The sequence below is a fragment of the Colobus angolensis genome, unplaced genomic scaffold (genome assembly GCF_000951035.1).
Source record: "Colobus angolensis palliatus isolate OR3802 unplaced genomic scaffold, Cang.pa_1.0 Scaffold61, whole genome shotgun sequence".
NCBI lineage: Eukaryota > Metazoa > Chordata > Mammalia > Primates > Cercopithecidae > Colobus > Colobus angolensis.
This window is the reverse complement of record NW_012119710.1, coordinates 8,697,486-8,715,430: the sequence shown is the minus strand read 5'-3', so window position 1 is coordinate 8,715,430 and position 17,945 is coordinate 8,697,486. Positions and strand designations below refer to the sequence as shown.

General features: G+C 36.0%; 1 protein-coding gene across 1 annotated transcript; it reads right to left on the bottom strand.

The window, feature by feature from the left end:
* Positions 1–381: 381 nt before the first annotated feature.
* Positions 382–17,379, bottom strand: MS4A13 (membrane-spanning 4-domains, subfamily A, member 13). Its single transcript, XM_011963540.1, has 4 exons — positions 17,251–17,379; positions 11,512–11,568; positions 6,372–6,467; positions 382–576 (listed from the first exon to the last, which is right to left on the bottom strand). The coding sequence occupies exons 1-4, from the start codon at positions 17,377–17,379 to the stop codon at positions 520–522; spliced, it is 339 nt and encodes a 112-aa protein (XP_011818930.1). The 3' UTR covers positions 382–519.
* Between the last annotated feature and the right edge of the window lie 566 nt (positions 17,380–17,945).

Sequence of the window (17,945 nt, the reverse complement as noted above, 5' to 3'; positions counted from 1 at the left end):
TGAATTGATGGGTGCTGACGAGTTGATGGGTGCAGCACACCAACATGGCACAAGTATACATATGTAACAAACCTGCATGCTATGCACATGTACCCCAGAACTTAAAGTATAAAAAAAAAAATGAGCTTTCTACTTGTATGGACGTAAGTATTTAAAGTTTCACTGAATTATATGGCATCATGGCCCAAGTCAATAGCCTTCACTCTAGAGATAATAATGAATCTTTTTGACAGTTTCTTACAAAAAGCTCTATTATGGAGAGTTGACAGCTATTCAGAGTACCTAGATAACAAATTCATTCTGTAATAATCTCATATTTAAATCGGGAAAAGCTTTCCCCTTGCAGCCTAGAAAAATATGAGCAGAGACATTTTTGAATACTGAGGAGAAAAATTCACCTTGTTTGTATTTTATTTTGCACAAAGTCTGTAGGCTTCGTAACTGCTTTGTTATACAGGGATATCATTAAGACCCACATCAGGCATCAGCAGCAGCAAAATCCTCACATTTCTAGGGTTGTTAAAAAGTGTTCTCAGCTTCCTCAGCAACAGATGTAAGATCACTTTGTCTTTGAAACTGGAAGAAAAAACAACCTCTTACAAATCATATCATGTTTCTTAAAATTATACAACTAATAAATAGGTCTTTTTCTTTAAAAATACAGGCAATACTGATATTTATAGAGAAAAATCTTAAAAGTATCATATTTCTGTCCCATTCCTATCTCAACCTTCTTCTTTTCCCTCCCTCCCTCTCTCTTTCTCTTTCTCTCTCTCTCTCTTTCTTTTTTTCCTTGTTTTTTTTTTTTCCCAAGGTCTTGCTCTGTCGCCCAGGCTGGAGTGCAGTGGTGCAATCTCTGCTCATTGCAACTGCCTCTCTCTCAGGCTCAGACTCAAGCAATTCTCATGCACCAGCTACTTGAGTAGTTACGATTACGGGCCTGTGCCACCCTGCTTAATTTTTTTCCTGTTTTTAGTAGAGATGGGGTTTCACTATGTTGACCAAGCTGGTCTTAAACTCCTGGCCTCAAGTGATCCTCCTGCCTCACCCTCCCAAAGTGTTAGGATTACAGGTGTTAGCCACCGTGCCGAGCCTTTAGCCTACTTTCTTAATTTCTGTTGGATCACTTGTATCTTTTGGTATACCTTCAAACTTTTATAATAAAAATAACCATAGTCTTCTTGAACATAAATCTTAATAGATGCCAGCACCCTATCCTCTCATGACATTTCTCAACTATTACCTATTCCTTTCCTTCAAGGTAATGGTCGTTTTGACTTTTAGATAATCAATCCTGTCAATTTTTTTTTCTAGTTTCATCAACTAAGCTTGCATCCCTAAACACTGTAAGTTAGCTTTAGTTTTACCAGGTTTCAAAGTTCATATGAATGGAGTTTTTAAAACTATGCATTCTTTTGAGTTTTTATACTTAACATTTTATTTGTGAGATCTATGCATGTTGTTAAGTGCAGGTATAGTTCCTTTTAATCAGCATGTCAAATTTCAATAAAGTAATACACCTCAACTTATTCACCACTCACCCACCTGTGTTGTTTCCACTTGGGGGCCACTATGAATAATTCTGCTCTCTATATATTCCTGGAAGTTTATCTGAATGCATAAGGGCAAACGTTTCTGTTGGTTATATACCAAAGACTGAGATTACTGATCGTAGGGTATGCACAGTTTAATTTTTAGTAGATAATGCCCAAAAAGTTTTAAAACTTGTTTCAGTAACTTATATTTCAACTAGGAGTGTGAGAGATATTTCTTTTATCCATAATCTTTGCTATCTGTTGGCATCATCAATATTTTGAAATTCAGTCATTCCAATAGGCATTTTAAAACATCTCATTGTCATTTTAATGTTGTTATTACAATGAATAGATTTATATCTGACATTTTGTTATTTGTTTTATATGTGTCTCATGTGTTTTCTTTTCTTTTCTTTTTTTTTTTTTGTGAGATAGGGTTTTGCTCTGTCACCCAGGCTGGGGTACAGTGACATGAATAGGGCTCATGGCAGCCTTGACCTCCTGGGTTCAAATGATCCTTCCACCTCAGCCGCTCAAGTAGCTGGGACCACAGGCATGTAGCACCATGCCTGGCTAATGTTTTTATTTTTATTTTTTTTGTAGAGATGAGGTCTCATCATGTTGCCCAGGCTAGTCTTAAACTACTAGGCTCAAATGGTCCGCCTGAGTTGGCCTTCCAAAATGCTGGGAATATGGCTGTTAACCAACCAAGCCTGGCCATTGTGTTCTTTATTTTTTAAAAATTAAACATACTTTGTGTATGTTAATTCCCTTATTTTTAAGCTGTTATATTTTTAGCTTTCTTAATCACTAAATAAGCACCCTAATTTATCACAGTCTACTTCAGATGAATGCTAATTCAATTCCAGTAAAATACAGCAACTTTATTCCCATATAACTCATTCCCTTTCCTTTTCTTTGAGCTATTATTGTCATATATTCTATCTATATATATTATATAACTACCAATATGGTGTTATAATTACTGCTTTTATGATCTTATCTTTTAAAATTTAAGATAAAAATGGAGAAACTATCTATTGAAGAAGGGTTGGCAAGCTATGATACATGGACTAAATCTAGCCCACTGCCCGTTTTTGTAAATAAAGTTTTGCTGGAACAAGCCATATCCATTCCTTTATGTATTGTCAATGAGTACTTTCATGCTAAAAAGTGGCGCTGAGTAGTTATGACAGATGGAATTAATGTTACTAATAACACGACCTTAAATTCAGGTAATCATCCTGGATTACCTGGGTGAGACCAATGAGATTAATGCAACTGTCTTTTAAATAAGTTAACAGAAGAAAGCACAAAAGATGTATTTATACATCTTTTGTTATTTCATAACCACCTACATAATTACTTTTACTGGTACTTTTTTATTTATTCATGTGCATTTGAGTTTCATCTGATGTCACTTCTTTTCAGTCTAAAGAACGTCCTTTAGTGTTTCTCATGAGGAATTTCTGCTAGCAACACATTATTCATCTGTGTTTGTCTCTATTTCACCTTCATTTTTGAGGGATAGTTTTAAAGGAAAAAGAATTCCTGCCTGTTTTTCCCCATGTACTTTAATATCCCATCCATTGTTTTGGATGAGAACCCAGCTCTTAATATATATGAAGTCTTTTTTTTTTTTTCCGCTGCTTTCAAGATTTTCCTTTTTATCAGTTTGACATGGAGGTGTCTAGGAGTGGATCTCTTTGTGTTTATTTTACTTGAAGATCCTTGAGCTTTTTGGATGTATTGAATATTTTCCATGAAATGAGGGGAATTTGGGGCCATTATTTCTTTAATTTGTTTCTGTTACTCCCCATTTTTATGGGACTCCCATTATACATGTGATGGTATCTCAAAGGATTTTGAGGTTCTGTTCAGTTTTCTTCATTTTCTTTTTTTTCCTGTTCTTTGGACTGGGCAACATCTTTTTTGCTATCTTTATGTCTGTTTATTTTGTCTTTTTGTCAGTTCACCTCTGCTCTTGAGTTCCTCTAGTGGGTTTTTCATTTCAGTTCTTGTATTTTTAAACTCTAGAACCTCCATTGGGGTTTTTATAATTTCAGTCTCTTTTATTGACTTTTATTTGATGAATCATTGTTGCCATCTTATAATTCTTCAAACATATTTTCTAATTTTTGAAGCCTTTCTTTGTTAAGTCCAACATTTATCCTTCCCTTTCTCCAAGACACTATGTCTGTTAAGTGTTGTTTTGAACTCTATGGTTAACTATTTCCTATTATTTGCATATTTTTGTTGTTGAAAACTGGACATTTTAGATAATATATCATAGCAATTTTACATTCTGATTGCCTCATTTCCCAGGAGTGGTGGTTATTGCTAACCACCAGTATCTTTGAATACTGGAAGTCCTAACTCCCAATACCTTGGAATATGACTGTATTTGGAGTTAGGGTCTTTTAAGTGGCAATGAAGTTATAATAAGGTAATTAGAATAAGCCCCAATGCAATATGACTGGCATGCTTAGAAGAGATTAGGACACAGACACATAAAGAGAGAAGACCATGTGAAGACACAGGAAGAAGACAGCCAAGTGAAAGCCAAGGAGAGAGGCCTCAGAAGAAACTAACCCTGCCAACACCTTGATCTTGAACTTCTAGCCTCTAGAGTTGTAAGAAAATAAATTTGTTGTTTAAGCCACAGTTTGTGGTGCTTTGTTATAGAAGCTCTAGGAAAGTATTAGACACCTTGAGCCAGTAAGACTTCTACCCTTTCCTAATGAATCAGTGTAGCTTGAGCAGTATATTCAAAGTTGAGGCTGCCCAAGCTTTTACTTTATTTTTGCAAGGCCTCTTGTTCAACCAAGGGCTCACTACAACCTTCTCCAGTCTCCTTAGTATGTGTATAGCTTTGCACATATTTATATTCTTCCAGACTACAGGGGAAAAGTAGGAAGTTATCAAGGTCCACTGTGGCTGTCCTGTTCTTCAGATTTCTCTGTTGAGTTTCTGGTAGGTTGCTAGTAAATTTTTTGCCCCAACAAGTATTGTGATCTTAGTCAGGCTAGGAATGACATTGGCCTTACCTGCTTGTTTGCCACTGGGATTATGGTTGTTTTAATAACCCTCTTGGTCATGGAACATTCTGAGCTCTGTTCCAAATAAAACTAGTCATCTCAAGCAGTGAGTCATCTCACAGTCTGACCCACCAAAGTAAACTTCTGCGTAATGGAATCTGAGGGTGGGGTGGTATATTAGTCTGTTTTCACACTGTTATAACAAACTTGTCAAGACTGGGTAATTTATAAAGGAAAGAGGTTTAATTGACTCACAGTTCCATATGGCTGGGGATGCCTCAGGAAACCTACAGTTATGGCATAAGGCAAAGGGAAGGCAAGGACCTTTTTCACATGGCAGCAGGAGAAAGAAGAGCGAGTGAATGAGGGACTAGCTAAACACTCATAAAACTATCAGATCTCATGAGAACTCACTCACTATCATGAGAATAGCATGGGGAAAACTGCCTCCATGATCTAATTTCCTCCCACCAGGTTCCTCCCTCAACACCTGGGATTACAATTCAAGATGAGATTTGGGTGGGGACACCAAGCCTAACCGTATCAGGTGGGAAGAGTGGGAACAGTACCAAACTAACGTCCCACAGACATCCACCGTTCTTACTGAGGTCGAGTAGATTCTCTTAAATAAACACTTTGCAAGTTCTCGTATGCTTGGTCAACTTCCTGACTCTTTAGAAGGTTGTTTATTGATAATTTTATTCAGTTTTATAATTTCATTTTTAGGGAGAGTTACCATGTCCCCAGTCAGCCATTCTGGAAATGCAACTCATTCTCTCTCTTCAGAAATCCTTTTACCATATAGTCTTATAGTTGTTTCTATGTTTCAATCAGTTGTTAATCACAGTAGTTTTCCTTGACCATCCTATGTAAAATGGTCTTGCCTTATCTCCTTACTTTGCTTTCTTTTACTTCATAACATTTTTCAGTTCTTGACATTTTATATTTTTATGTGTTTGTTTATTGCCTTTCTCTCCCAATGGAATGCAAACTCCCTAATGGAAAGGACATTGTTTTGTTGATCATTGCATCGTTAGTGCCTATGATAATGCTTAGCAAATAGCATGCTCTCTGTAAATATTTGAGAAAGAATGAATGAATGTTAGATATGTAGTCTTTTAAGCTTGTGAGAAAATAATCATTCTCATAAACTTTTGTGAATGTTATAGCATTTTGGGATGTTGTTACACTTGATTCTGCAATTACATTTCTAGGAATCAACCACCTAAAGAAATAGTGGTCTTGTATGCAAAAATATTTATACTCAAGTGTTCACTGCATCATTGTTTATAATTTAGAAAAAACTGGAAACCAAGCTACATATGCAGTAGTTAGGGAATGTTGAATACTAAGAAAAACAATGAAGGTAATAAAAGGCATTATTTAGATATGTTTTGTAATGGAAAGATATTTCTAATCATTGCAAAAAATGCATATGACAAAACAATGTGAATATAATACATACAATTAGTAAAAAAGAAAATGTGTGTGTATTGGTCTTTTTTTGTGTGTAGAATTGGATATGTGGATATCATGAGAAGTATATTAAGGAAACAATCACTTTTTACTCTATACGCTTTTTACTTTTAAATTTACCCTCATGTATTACGTTTATAATTTTATGTTTTCTATTTATAAAATATTAATAAAAAATAAAGGCAATATCACACATTCTGTTCATATTAGTTCTAAATATTTTGCATCATATTCTCATTTGTATTTGTATTCATCTCCTCATAGAGTGTAGTTACTAGAAATCAACATCTTTTGATTTGCCAGAGAGTGGGTAAACACTTACCAAATTGGAACAGCTACATATTGAGTATGTAAGTGCAACAGAAAATTCCAAAGGGTAGAAGAACAGTAAAATACGTGATATTTCCCTCCCAAGTTTCTATAACCAAAAAACAGGGAGAAATCTTATGTTATTATCTTTAGTGAGTGCAAACATGATCATGGAAGGAGCTACTGGTATGAGAGTCAAAAAAAAAAAAAAAAAAGGAAGGAAAATGAGAACAGATAAACCTTTCACCATTTGAGTTCCTTAGACATTTCTACTCCTTTGCCCTCTGCTACAGTTTCCCTAGCTTTCGGTTCCTCAGTTCAGCATCTGTGGTTTCTGTATTTGATCTCCATTGCTTAGCATTCTTGTCTCACTCTGACAGCTTTTACAGAATCACTGGCACAGCTCTTTATCTAAACTCTTCAGTTACTAAGATTTGACTCTTCTGTCTCTAATGATAAGATGGCCACCAACAGATTTATCAAGCAATCCTTTTCTATTAAAACAGCTATTATTAATAACAGCTTTGTAAATTTACATACATGGTGATAAAACTCTCACATACATATTGCTCTAATATCATTTAAAATGAATAATAAATTCAAAAAGAGTTCAAAGAACATTTAACTTGGAAGCATAAGGTGATTGTGACTGCTGGGATCAATCTGGGATAAACAGATTCCCTTCTGTTGCTATCAGAAAGGTATTTTCAACTACAAATCTGATTAGTTAGTTATGTGAATAATATTGGTGCTCATCCTGAAAATGTGGGTTTTGTGCTGGCTGTGGAAAGACAAAAATGATACTCAGATCTAGAAAGAGTGACATCATAATTATCTCCCCTTCAATTCCTTCTCTAACTCTTCCTCCTCCTTCTTTGTTGAGTTTATTTAACATCTTTTATATTCAATAAACTATCTGGTAGTAGGAATTAGATAATAGGAATGCAATGACACATAAGAACTTCCTGATTTCTTAGAGTTTATAATGAAGTAGAAGAGACAGAAAGATAATATAAGGTACCATATAAAATGGATAAAAACTTGCTCACTCATTATAGGGGACAGGAGGGACAGGAGGTTCACTCCAAGCTATTACTCTCTGGGAAGGCTTCATAAAATGGTAGGAACTTTGAAATAAGGGTAGGACTGAGAAAAACGAAGAGAAGAAGCAGCATTCTAGGCAACTTTAAATTTTTTGCTTGTTTCCTTGTAACCTATCTTGTTTCAGAAAGAGTTTAATAGCGTAAATTAAAAATGTGACAAAATAATTTAAAAATTCAGACGTAAAATAGAACCAATAGTAAAGTTAAAATATATATCAGAACAACCTATGGTTTTTAATGTGAGAACAAAACTGAATGTAAGCAATATAACATTTTGAGAATTATAGTGTTCATTCATATATGGTATAAACAGGAAGATAAGGAAAAGATGTAGAAGGTTTGAAATACCAAGGTAAATAATTTTGATTTAATTTTGTTGGCAGAAATCCACAATCATAATCATAACATTTTAGCTAGAAAGTACTTGGGACTTCTTAGCTGACAAGACTGTGAAAAGTCATTTTGCCCATATTCCTTATTTGTTTATTTTTTTATTAAATTTTTTTTGAGACTGAGTATTGCTCTATCACCCAGGCTGGAGTGCAGTGGCACGATCTCGGCTCACTGCAACCTCTGCCTCCCGGGTTCAAGCGATTCTCGTGCCTCAGCCTCCTGAGTAGCTGGGATTATAGGTGCCCTCCGCCATGCCCAGCTAACTTTTGTATTTTTAGTAGAGACGGGGTTTCACCTTGTTGTCCAGGCTGGTCTCAAACATCTGATCTGAAGTGATCCGCCTACCTTGGCCTTCCAAAGTGCTGGGATTACAGGTGTGAGCCACCTCGCCTGGCCCCATATTCCTTAATTTATATGAGAGTGCTTTTCTAAAACTCCCTCCCTGACTGAAAGCAGCAAAAGGTCAGCCAGATCAGCTCAAATGTGAAAACAACCTAGGAAACACACACACACACACACACACAGAGAGAGAGAGAGAGAGAGAGAGAGAGAGAGAGAGAGAGAGAGAGAGAGAATGAATGAGTCCCTGGCAGATGATGTAAACTGTAAGCTTCTGGACCCAGCTTAAGTCAGTAAGTGACCCTTTTTGCCTTAAATCAACTTGGATTGTATTTCCTGTTACTTAAAACCAAGATAACCCTAATTAATATATACTTAAATGAAGAATAAGCAATATTTGGTAATTATAAAGACAGTAGAAAGAGAGATGAGGTATTATGTCAAGGTTTTGTGTGTAGGAGATTGAAACGAGGGAGTCTTGCAGTGTATACCTTTGAGGAGGTAAGTAATTTCCATTTTCTATCTGTTGAGCTTGATATGATAGTGATAGCAGCATAGCCAAGTAGAAAAGTCAAGCTAGCTTTTAAAACAACAGGCCAGGAGTTTGGAAGAAAGAACAGAGCAGTTAACTGGCAGGCATTTTCTTCATTTTACACAAAAGAAAACTTAGAAACAGGTAAGTTAAGAAACTTTTCCATGGGTTTACACACAGTGAGTACTGAGGATAGTATTTAAGTAAGTGCACTCTGATTCTGGAATCTATAGTATTAACCATTTTGCTACATAAGGAGTATATTTCAGATTCATGCACTTTTCTGATGCTGCCTGGGAACACTGATAACTTGATGAGTTTGTAGATTTAGCCAAGACCCTTACTTATGTTAGAAAAGTTGGCATGTAAAAGTCCTGTAAAATGTTGGCTGCCTTAGCAAGTGTAAGTACATAATTCTATAATGGCACTAGAAAAAGATGGTGGTTTAATATACAAGTCTAATATACAAGTTCATTTTGTGTAACTAATCACAGCAAACTTGTGCTGAAACTTGTGATTTTGAGAGACTGTAAAACTAGTGGTTATTACTGAGTTCAGATCAGATAAATACAGACTACAATGGTTTCTCACACTGACTGCAAAAGGCAATCCTTGGCAATTATGCCATATTAAACTGATAATTAAAAGTGTATGAATAAGAATGGTGACATATAACTTGAAACAATTATGCACTTAATAACTTAAGTCCTCCTTCCCTATTCTCTGCCCTCAAAATTAGAACTAAAGATTTGTAGATTGAATGTTCAGGGTAACCGGACAATTTTCTTACGATTTATAGGGAAAATCTGGTCCATGTTTGTTTACATAATCACTCATTACAGATAATATATTTTGGAGAATTACTGCATTTTTCTCTTATTATCTCACTGTCCTCCAGAGTTTTGTTCTCCAGGTTTGGGTTCTCTCCTCTGACATCCGCCTTAATAACATGTCACAGGTATGGAGAGAAAGTATGTAGGGGAGGAGGAGGAAGTTTATCCTTCACTTGCAAGGATGCTTCTACTCATTACTGAAATTGTTATTTGTTTTGTTCTGTTGGTCAAACAAGGTGTTTCACTCCAATTTGTCCTTATTTTAAATGTGAGATTTTGTATTAGTTTTGCTAAGGTCTTTTGCTGCACTAATATTCTATGATTCTGAATTTAAAGCCAGTATAATTAAAATAAACCTATTGTGTTATCAGTAAAGATCTTCACAGTTACTGGAGAACTAAATGGAAACAAGTTACGTTTATTTATATTTAGCATTTTTTGCCTTAAAGCAAAATCCGTGTAAGATGCAAAGATAGGCTATGTATGAAAAGCTCTATGTTAAGCCAGAAATTGCTAGATGTCTACAATTTGAACTGTATGTGTCAGTAGCAGAATTCTTTTGTTTATTTGCAAAATGGTTCCAGGGTTCCAGATTATACTTTTCTTTCATTAAGAGAATCATTAAGTGACTCTGTGCCTAATACATAGGCATTTGCTACTGAAGTTTTCAAATTTTTACTCACTTTAATTCAGCAAGTCAAGAATTCAAACATTCTCTTAATATTTACTAAAACTCACAGCCTAGAATTATTTTTGATTTAAAAATTTCAATCAAGAACTCATTACTAAATCAAAGAATTTCATGAGGACCAATAAAAGCCTCATCTTACCTCCTAAGATTTCAAAATTATTAAAAAGAATAATTTTAAAATTAATATGTTTCTATAGAATTGGTCACTTACTGCTTGTCCATAATTCCTGTATGACGGAGAATTGAAATGAGACAACTCTATTATTGTTAGAGTTACTGCAGTAATTGTAGTTATTATGCAGAAGATGTTTATGATTAAAGTACATATAATCTGAAAAGGAGACAGAAGGTAAATTTATTATATTCAGAATAAACATTTTGGTGTAATAGTTTGCATGGCTGAAAAAAGTCATCTAGTTAAAACTTTGATCTAGTTTCTGAAGTCTTAGAAGTATTAAGTCTTAAGAAAACATTTTTCTAATTTATATAAAACCCAGTTAATCTGGAGGAAACATTAACACCATCAGTCCATTAATCATTAATCTTCCATTTAGGCTAAAAAGCATTGTATTTTTCAATGTTATAAGTCATTTGGAAGAAAGCATATAAGATATGATTTGGACAAAAGTGGTTCCACTGTAAGAAAAAAAAGAAAATGGAAAATGCTTGTAGAAATAGGAGTCAGTTGATAATTTTAATCCTGGGTTTTCATTACCTAAGGAAATCTATCAATATCTTCAGACATCAGTTTTATATCTGTCAAATTAAGAGGGCAGACTAATTTCTAAGGTATGTTTAGCTCTCAGATTCTAAAGTGTTCTTCTTCCCAGTATCTATCCACCTATACCATGCATGGATCTTTAATCTGGACCAATTTCCTACTTCATTACAAGGTACAATCTTGTTCCCAAATTGGATAGTTCAGAAAATGAAGTTTTACAGTAGTATAATGTCTATATCTAAAGGCATTAGGTCCTATTAAATTTTTTAATTATAAAGTTTACACAATGTTAAAAGGTAGAACATCAAACAAAACAAAAACTATATATACATTTAGAAACCTATACATAATCATGATTTTAGCCAATACAGTGTATTTGTCTACATTAAATTATGTTCTTCTAGATTCATTCTTAATTCCTTCATTTATCTTACAGGTAGCATAGGTTCCTTCATTATTTAGATATTATATTTGCATTAAAACTTAATATTTAACTTTGTGATAAATGATTTCTAGAGATACCACAAACATTTCAACTTACTCCAGATCGAGTCGGATACTTTGTTACTCCTATTATGAAGACTCCTGCAATGATAAACTGGATATAAAAACATATTTATAAATACTCATTGATAGTGCTTACCAATTTAGAATGTACTTTTAACAACTCTCTTCTAAGTCAATTATTTTAAGAATGCTAATAGTAACAAAATACACAGAAGTTTTAGTAGATGGGTCAGGACAAATTTACATCATGTAGTAATACATTGAAAGGTAATAGTAGAGTCAGTCATAACAGAAACATATAGGGGACAGTAGGCAGATTCACATTGTGATAATATGCCAGACAGCCTAAGCAGTCCTGAACCAGGAACCAAATTTGCTTTTAAGTGTATGAGATACATCATATATAAGTCATTTGATTATTGCTTTTAATGTTATCCTTCCTAATGAGATGATGCCACTAATTATGATTAATATGTACATATCCAAATATGGAAAAATTGGTTCAAGAATCTATTCCACATTGTGATGGTACAAAATATGCAGTCTCTTATGAGATTTGTAGTCATTATTAAGGTAATGGCAGAAATTCATGCCTTTGCCTTTGTTTTTTAAAACAGAGGTTCCATTATTTCATGTCAGGAAGTCTATCTACTTCCAAGAAGTATAAAACTATGCCATATTGTTTGAAGATAGGTTGCACAATTTCCTCAGAGTATTCCTTGTCTTATTTGTTTTAGTGATAAAACACTAAAGAGCCAAGTCAAAGGCTATTTTTGTCATGCTGTACACTATATGTAGGAAGCCCAAACCTGAAGCTTACAAACTTCCCATGGATAATTTTAAATCTATATGTTCAGCACTTCATTCCACAACAAAAGCTGAGATTTCTAAGGAGGTACACAGTGAAGGTAAGAACTAGCTCAGAATTTAAAGTGAAAATATCTTGTGAGTTTTGAATTAGAGTGCTCTCTAATGAGATTATCTTTAGATTACCATGTGTTTTACAAAATGCCTTTCAAAGGCATTTTAGGCTTAAGTGAGAAGTTTAGTATTAAATTACATTTAGTTGAAATTTTAGATAAGTTCTCCTAGGAGTTAAATATACTATTTTTATAATGTGAGTGGCTAAACACTAAGGAAAATGCATCATTTATTTGGATTTTATTGGAAAATCCACAGTTTTTCTCCTATTTTCTCCCAAGGCAGTGCTTTGACACGTGTGACTCAGTGCATCATTTATCATTTATCACCTATGAACCAGTGCATTATTTATGAGCCATGCATCCTTTATGAACCATGTATCATTTATCTGGATTTCGTGTGAAAATTCAGTACTTTTCTCCTATTTTTCAAGGCAATCCGTTGACACTTATGAGCTAGTGTGTGTATAAAAGTGGGAGACCTCCCAGAGATCGTTGTTTCTTCTAGTGATCACTGGCTGTCTCAATGGGCAGCCATATTGTATCCTACAGCCCTCATTCCATCTGTTTGAAGTGTGGGTTAAGTGGTTTCCTTGCTCATTATTGCTATCCAACCATTCTTTCTCCTCCACCTTTCAGTCACATGTCAGATTCAATAACTCCCTATTCTTCAGGGTTGAAGTAATCTATTGACCCCTTAGCCACTCTTCTTTTGGAATGAATTGACATTTTGACATGCTGATTCTCTCTCCAACATCACTTAATATTTGGTGATATTTTGACACACACATACATACATACGTATATGTGTATATATACATATCTGTCTATCTATCTGATCTTTTGATATGGTTTGGCTCTGTGTCCCCACCCAAATCTTATGTTGTAGCTTCCATAATTCCCATGTGTTGTGGGTGGGACCCAGTGGGAGACAATTGAATCATGGGAGTGGGTCCTTTCCATGCTGTTCTTGCCATAGTGAATAAGTCTTATGAGATCTGATAGTTTTAAAAATGGCAGTTTCCCTGCACAAGCCCTCTCTCTTTGCCTGCTGCCATCCACATAAGATGTGACTTGCTCCTTCTTGCCTTCTGCCACAATTGTGGGGCCTTCCCAGCCATGAGAAACTGTAAGTTCAACAAACCTCTATCTTTTGTAAATTGCCCAGTCTCAGGTATGTCTTTATCAGCAGCATGAAAATGGATGAATACAGTAAATTGGTACCAGGAGTGGGGTGCTGCTGAAAAGATACCCGAAAATGTGGAAGTGACTTTGGAACTGGGTAACAGGCAGATGTTGGAACAGTTTGGAGGACTTAGAAGAAGACAGGAAAATGTGGGAAAGTTCGTAACTTGCTAGAGACTTATCAAATGGCCTTAACCAAAATGCTGATAATGATATGAAAAATGAAATCAAGGCTGAGGCTCAGATGGAAGATGAGGAATTTGTTGGGAATTAGAGCAAAGGTGACTCTTGTTATGTTTTAGCAAAGAGACTGGTGGCATTTTTCCCTAGAGATTTGTGGAACTTTGAAACTTGAGAGATGATTTAGGGTATCTGGTAGAATAAATTTCTAAGCAGCAAAGCATTCAATAGGTGACTTGGGTGCTGTTAAAGGCATTCAGTTTTATAAGGGAAGCAGAGGATAAAAGTTCAAAAAATTTGCAGTCTGACAATGTGATAGAAAAGAAAAACCCAATTTCTGAGGAGAAATTTAAGCCAGCTGCAGAAATTTGCATAAGTAATGAGGAGCTGAAGGTTAATTCTCAAGACAATGGGGAAAATGTCTCCAGGGCATGTCTGAAGTCTTCATGGAAGCCCCTCCCATCACATGCCCTGAAGCCTAGGAAGAAAAAGTGGTTTCATGGGCCAAGCCAAGGGCCCCCGTGCTATGTGCAGCCTAGGGACTTGGTGCCCTGCATCCCAGCTGCTTCATCTGTGGCTGAAAGGTGCCAATGTAGAGCTTGGGCCATGATTTCAGAGGGTGTAAGCCCCAAGTCTGGGCAGTTTCCATGTGGTGTTGAGCCTGTGGTACACAGAAGTTAAGAATTGAGGTTTTGGAACCTCTGCCTAGATTTCAGATGATATATGGAACTGCCTAGATGCCCAGGCAGAAGTTTGCTGCAGGGGCAGGGCCCTCATAGAGAACCTCTGCTAGGGCAGTGCAGAAGGGAAATTCAGGGTTGGAGCTGCCACACAGAGTCCCTACTGAGGCGCTGCCTAGTGGAGCTGTGAGAAGAAGGTCACCATCCTCCAGACCCCAGAAAGGTAGATCCTCTGACAGCTTGCACTGTGTGCCTGGAAAAGCTGCAGACAATGCCAGCCTGTGAAAACAGCCAGAAGCAGGGCTACGCCCTGCAAAGCCACAGGGGTAGAGCAGCCCAAGGACATGGGAGCCCACCTCTTGCATCAGCATAACCTGTATGTGAGACATGGAATCAAAGGAGATCACTTTTGAGCTTTAAGATTTGACTGCCCCACTGGATTTTAGACTTGGATGGGGCCTATAGCCTTTGTTTCAACCAATTTCTCCCATTTGGAACAGCTGTATTTACTCAAGCCTGTACCCCCATTGTATCTAGGAAGTAACTAACTTGCTATTGATTTTACAGGCTCATAGGTGGAGGGGACTTTGCCTTGTCTCAGATGAGACTTTGGACTGTGGACTTTTGAGTTAATGCTGAAATGAGTTAAGGCTCTGGGGGACAGTTGGGAAGGAATGATTGGTTTTGAAATGTGAAGACATGAAATTTAGGAGGGGCCAGGGGCAGAAAAACTCCCCTTTTTTAAAACCATTAGATCTTGTGAGACTTATTCACTATCATGAGAACAGCACAGGAATGACTCGCCCCCCCACCCCCCGCCATGATTCAGTTGTCTTCCACCAGGTTCCTCCCACGACACTTGGGAATTTTGGGAGCTATAGGATGAGATTTGGGTGGGGACGCACAGACAAACCATATCATCTTTCTAGTACCTTGGGCTTGTGATTCTTGTTCTCTCCTCCAATCCCTGACTCCAAACTATCTTAGTCACTTACTCCCATAATCATTCTCTTGTCTTTGCTGTACCTTTCAAATCTTAATTTCAAGTATTCCACCGGATCACCACCTGCTATCTTTCTAGCTCATGCCCTCTAGTACTAAAATTTTAACAACCCTTTGACCCCACCTGGGTCCATAATCTGAGAACTTCAACTCTCTGTTAAATTCTTCTTTCCATCACTAACTTAAATTTCATGGCCAACCATAACAAACACTGCCCTATATCCACTTGCAACTCTTTTACACCTTTCTTGTTTTATTATAGTTGCACAACTAAACAAAAATCCTGATTGTTTTTATCCTATTGCATGGTTGCACTCATGCAGCTGACAATGGCCTGAGAAAAGCATACAACCCATATTCATATCCTGTTCCTAAACCTCAAGTGTGTCCTTAATGCTATATGAAAATAAAACCACCTCCCCATAATCTGTGCACTCTCACTTTTCCTCGATGATTATTTCATATTCTCTCGCCTTTCCTCAAACAACCAAACCACTTCCCCATCCTCAGTCTCAGCTCATAATCTTGCTTAATTCATTGAGCTATTTGAAGCTACTGGAAAAAACAAAAAACAAAAAACAAAAACAAAAACAAAAACTTCCACAGGTTTCCAACATCCTATCAAAGAAAATTCTCCTTTCTCTTTCTCTGCCTTTCCCTCCTGTTTTTGTACTTTGAAACCATTTATAATTAGGCTGGATAATTCTTTGTTGTGAGGAGCTGTCCTGTGAATCACAGGCTATTTAGCAGCATCTTTTGCCCCTGCCCACCTGATGTACACCTCCAGCTGTGAAAATCCAAAGTATCTCCAGATATTATAAAATGTTCTCAGGGGCAAAATCGCGTCTAGCTGAGAACCACCGCCCTAGATAAACTTTCTATGCTCCTAGCTATTTGTGCATCAAAATCCATCACCTCTTGCCTACACAAATACTTGATTCCACTACCCACCCCCATTTACTCATATCATCAATTTTCTTTCTTTTGGTTCAATCCTCTCAACAAAGGATATGATGCTGTTTCTTTCAACTCACAGAAACTAATAAGCAAACTCTCTCTGGAGCCAAATTTCCCCAGCTATCACCCCATTTCTTTATACCACATTAAAGTCCTTAAAGAAGCTGTCTGTTTGCTGTCTTTAATTCCTCTCTTCCTATTTTTTTTCTTACATCAACTCCAACCAGGTTTTTGCTTCGTAATTCCACTGAAGCTACTTGTAAAATTTACTAGTGCGCAGATCATCCTGACTTCCATATTGCTAAATCCAATAGTCAATTCGTAGTCCTCATTTTATTTGACAAAACAACAAAATATAATATAGTTGATCCTTCCTCATCTCTTCTAACAATTTCTTCACTTGGCTTCCAGGATGCTATACTCTCTAGGTTTTCCCCTACCTAATGGCTATCTAAAAACCACAGAAAAGTGTCAGTAATGAAAAATTTAGAAAATGAGTACCGACTCATTGGGTGAGGAGACTGAAGTGAAGATAATAAACATGCAAGTTAATCATGCTAATGGATATTACAGTTGAGATTCTTTGCCTTTCACATATCTAGGGACAAACTGCCCTATGGCTGTCATTGTGTACTCGTTTCCATGTCTCTTGAAACAGCACTTGTAAATTAAAGGTACTTAATATATATTTGTTGAAAAAAGGAATCTGACTTTGAATAAATTATCAACATGAGATTTAGTCACATAATTCTCCTGAAAACCTTGTTCAGAAACTGTTCCCTACCTTCTATTATTGGCATGAATATTATTTATTGTATGATTAAAGCAATATATATGTATTCTACTCACAAAAATTCCCCACAAAGTACATCCTGTTTTGTAAGTTATAGGTTCATATATTCCAAAGGCTCCTTTAATTTGCCCCTTATACAAAACCAATAGGAAGTACCACATGAAAACATGAAAGATGCCAATCATAATCTGGATAGCCTGTGAGAAGAGAATGCTGTTAGTACCGAAATAATGTAATTTAAAACACAATTCCAATAAGTATTAACTATAAGAAACATTTAACACCTTTACAAGTACAAAAGTAAAACAGCAATGCACTTAATAATGTATTTCCTGGATTGGTTATCCCAGAAAAAAGGACCAATCAGGAAGGACTGAGATATACCAAATAGGAATCAGTCATACTGAAAACAACAGGCTGTTCAAGAATAGTAGCTCTGGCCAATTCTCCTGTAAGTTAACAGTTTGATTCTATCACTGGCTAGTCTCCCTACCTATCAAGTAATGGTATGAGAGGAGAATATTGGGATTACTTCAGAGAAAATGTGGTTACTAATCTACTATAATGCAGGAAGCCATAAATCCAACATTTTCTTGTACATTAGTAATTTATTAAAGATGAATCACTTTTTGACTTTTATAAAGGTTTGATTTATCTTTTTCTTCAAGGAGTACTTGGTATGATTTTTTCCACAAGTATGTTGGAGTGAGGCATAATCCAACACAACAATTCAGAAAATATCCAGAATAGA

Bases quoted from the DNA above. Each gene is read 5' to 3' on its own strand.
- MS4A13 (XM_011963540.1), bottom strand. From the start codon at position 17,379: ATGATTGGCATCTTTCATGTTTTCATGTGGTACTTCCTATTGGTTTTG. The intron at 6,468-11,511 runs GTAAGTTGAAAT...TTTTGGTTATAG, and splicing joins AGTATCCGACTCGATCTGGA to AAACTTGGGAGGGAAATATC. The intron at 577-6,371 runs GTAAGTGTTTAC...TTTTTCTTCCAG, and splicing joins TATGTAGCTGTTCCAATTTG to TTTCAAAGACAAAGTGATCT.